The sequence below is a fragment of the Arachis hypogaea genome, chromosome 10 (assembly GCF_003086295.3).
Source record: "Arachis hypogaea cultivar Tifrunner chromosome 10, arahy.Tifrunner.gnm2.J5K5, whole genome shotgun sequence".
Classification (NCBI taxonomy): domain Eukaryota; kingdom Viridiplantae; phylum Streptophyta; class Magnoliopsida; order Fabales; family Fabaceae; genus Arachis; species Arachis hypogaea.
This window is the reverse complement of record NC_092045.1, coordinates 89,286,533-89,290,014: the sequence shown is the minus strand read 5'-3', so window position 1 is coordinate 89,290,014 and position 3,482 is coordinate 89,286,533. Positions and strand designations below refer to the sequence as shown.

The following is a 3,482-nucleotide window of genomic DNA, read 5'->3' as shown; positions in this document are numbered from 1 at the left end:
ACACGTTTAAGCTCCAGTTTAAGCTTAAACTGGAGCTTAAACGCTGGCACTCCCTGGAGGCACAAGCTCGAGCACGTTTAAGCTCCAGTTTAAGCTTAAACTGGAGCTTAAACGTTGGAAGCATCCTGGAGCAATTCCCTTCCTGGCGTTTAAGTTCCAGTTTAAGCTTAAACTGGAACTTAAACGCCATAAATGATATCCAGGCTTCCTTCATTGATTTTTGTTGCTTCTTTGCCTAGCCTCTTCTTCCCTAAAATCATCCAAACAACTGCATCAAAGTCTTGCTAAAATTCATGAGAATTCTTCCATTCATAGCATTCAAGGAATATAACTAAAAACTCATGGAATTTGCATCAAAATCTTCATGTTTGAATGATTTAAGACAAGCATGACTATTTGGCCCAAATGATTACTTAAGGCTCAAGAAAATGCATAAAACAACTAAAAATAAAAGAAAAAGGCTAGTGAAACTAGCCTAAGATGCCTTGGCATCATCTGCCATTAACTATCAGAGCATCAATCCGATTATTCCTCCTTCTTGCCGACGCTATATTGTGAAAGTATCTTGTGTTTCTGTCCATTTCCTTTGCTTGCCTAGACCGAGACATTTGCTTCCAGTGAATTTCTTTTCTCGTATACCACCTCTCACAACAAGTAACTAACGCCCTCCTTCTAGCCTCTATAGTTCCATCATAGACTCCATTACTTACCATATCATCTACCTTTTTTATCTCTTCCTCAAGCCTCAAGATCTTCTTGTCCATCTCACCAAAGTTGTCCTTATGCCATCTTCCCAAAGGTCTTGTCAATGCCTTCAAATTTTCTGTGAACTGCAACTCCCCTAATCCTCTCCAATCCTCCTTAACCATTCTAAGAAAACCTTCATGCGTGAACCATGAATCAAGGCTCCGAAAAGGCCTAGGACCTCCCCTCACCCTCTTATATTCGACAATAATAGGGTAGTGATCTGACAAGCCCCTTGGACCGCCTCTTAACCGAGTCTCAGGAAACTCTTCTAACCATTCTATACTAACCATAGCTCTATCAATTCGACTGCCTGAACGGTCTCGAAACCACGTAAACTTACGATCTGTTAGTGGCAAATCCACTAAGTGCATATCTTGCATCCAAATCTTGAATTCTTCTACAGACAGAGGTAAATTAACAATGCCTTTCCATTCCTCCACATTCACTATCTCATTAAAGTCTCCCATGAAACAGCAAGGGACCTGACACAACCCAGCAATGTAACTCAACTCCTCCCATACATGACTCCTTTCTTCTCTATTATGGGCACCATAGACCAAGAAAAAAGCACAGTGAAAACTATTCTTTAGTAAGACACCTTCAACGCATAACCATCTCTCCCCTTTATAGCAATTATTTAATTTAAAAAATAATTCATCCCATATCATCAACAGACCACCAGATGCACCATCTGACTCTACATATTCCCATCCTGCCCCAACATATCCCCAAATCCTTTCAACATCAAATCTAGTCACAACCCGTCTTTTAGTCTTAATCAACCCTACCAGGCTCAAGTTATGTTTATTTTTTAAATCCTTAACCATTCTCATCTTTCCGTCACCCCGTAACCCCCCTAACATTCCAAGAACTGAAAGTCATTGGGAACTATTTTTCCACACCTGTTTTTTAGTTTTGGGTCTGGACTGCCTCATCTTTGCCTTTTGTTTTACCGCTCTCCTCTTTTGTGCTAATTCTTCGTTCTGTGCTTGGAAAATTGTCATAATGTCATCTTCCTCATTGTATAACACATCACCTGAATCCATCGCTAGCTCCAAGGTCAATTTGTTTTCCAACAGCTGCTCCTCTAGGCACTGAGAGTCACTGTCCCCTTCCTCTTTATCCCAGTCCCCTTGCCCAGGTTCAGCACCTCCACGCCCTTCCCCATCTCATCCAACAGGCCCATTATCCCCACTATGGTCCAAAATATTCCCCCGACCAGCCCCCAGTTCAGCATGGTTTCCGCCTTGGCCCTCGCATGCTGCTGCCGCATCAGTCTCCGGAGACAGGGTCGCAATCAACTCACCCTCTACCACTGCATCATGACTAGCTTCAGTCGACCCTACTCCAACCACCAGTTGATTCACGCCACTAAATGCTCCATCTTCTACGACCCGACTTGGTGAGGCTGCTGCTCCACCGGTAAGACCAGCCCATTCGTCTTCCCGATCACCAACTTCTCCAACGGATCGGGTGCGGCCATCTCCACCACGGACCAGGCACCTACCCCAAACTACTGACCACCGGCTGCCACAGTTTCCGTCTCTGTCGCAGGGGTCACCGTCTCCTTCAACCAAGGTCACGCAGCCCAGGTCTCGTTTCTACTGCGCAAGAAGAAGGATATGCTCCGGGTGCCCATCCTCAACCGGGTCATGCCCAACAGCTGAGGGGGTCAGGCCCAAGCAGCTGGATCCATCCTTTCCTCCGAAGCTCTTTTTTTTCCTGGCCCAGTCTGCATAACAGCCTCCTTATGCTTCTTTTTTTATTTTGTTTTTCCTTGGTTGCAACCCTTTTTTGCCCATTGCATAATGAACCAAAATCACATGTAACCGTCATATCTGAGTCTGCCTCATAATTAGCATTGTTTCTAGCTCCAAAATCAGAAATCCCTTTATTGATGCTATTAACGGTTTGGTAGGTTACTAGTTTTCTGCGATTATGATTGGCACTACATTTAAACCATTCATTCAAAATATCATCTGAAATTACTAATCTGTCCTTATCATCTTCCTCTCTATGTTGCACCACCATCATCAGCCCTTCATCAAGATTGTCCTTCTTAGATGATACCAGTAGCCTTCTCTGCCATGCATCTTTTGCTGTACTCGATTTTGTTATATCATGGTTCAAAATCTCACAGTTGGTGATTTCATTATCAAAGAAATCCCCTTGCATAGCATGTTACATGCTTCATGACCAATCTCCTTCACCAAGATGTCATAGCTTCCAAAACCAACAGTGATACGAACCCTTTCCTGAATCACTTCCATGGCAAACGTATCAATCTGCACACGACCTACCGTTAACGTGCTGCACAATTCTGTCTCCTTTGCACACCCAACAACCGCTCCTCCACTAGCCTCCTATCATTTTGAAGGTATCAACAGACCAAGCGGACAACGAAACACCAAAGCATTCAAGCCATACGCTACGGGTTTCACATCGCTCTGATTCATTCCACTTCCATACCCTGTGAAAAACTTGTAAGAGGCAGTTCAAATTAAAGGTGTACGTCTTGTCCGCATGCACAACGCTGTCAAAGGTCAGAAGTGCTTTGCAAGCTCCCAATTCCCGAATTTAGATGATAGAAGGCAGAGAAATTGCTAACATTTCCCTCAACGAGATGAAATCAATAGGCTTCGTCGTCACCCCTACAAGACTTCTCTGTAACCATTCCGAATTCTCTGACGCCACTACAGCTTCCACGTTCTTTGTCTCACCATTACCAAGCGTAT

General features: G+C 43.9%; 1 protein-coding gene across 1 annotated transcript; it reads right to left on the bottom strand.

Annotated features, from left to right (window-relative positions):
• Positions 1 to 491: 491 nt before the first annotated feature.
• On the bottom strand, positions 492 to 1,580 carry LOC140175695 (uncharacterized). Its single transcript, XM_072204231.1, has one exon. The coding sequence runs from the start codon at positions 1,578 to 1,580 to the stop codon at positions 492 to 494; it is 1,089 nt and encodes a 362-aa protein (XP_072060332.1).
• Positions 1,581 to 3,482: the final 1,902 nt, after the last annotated feature.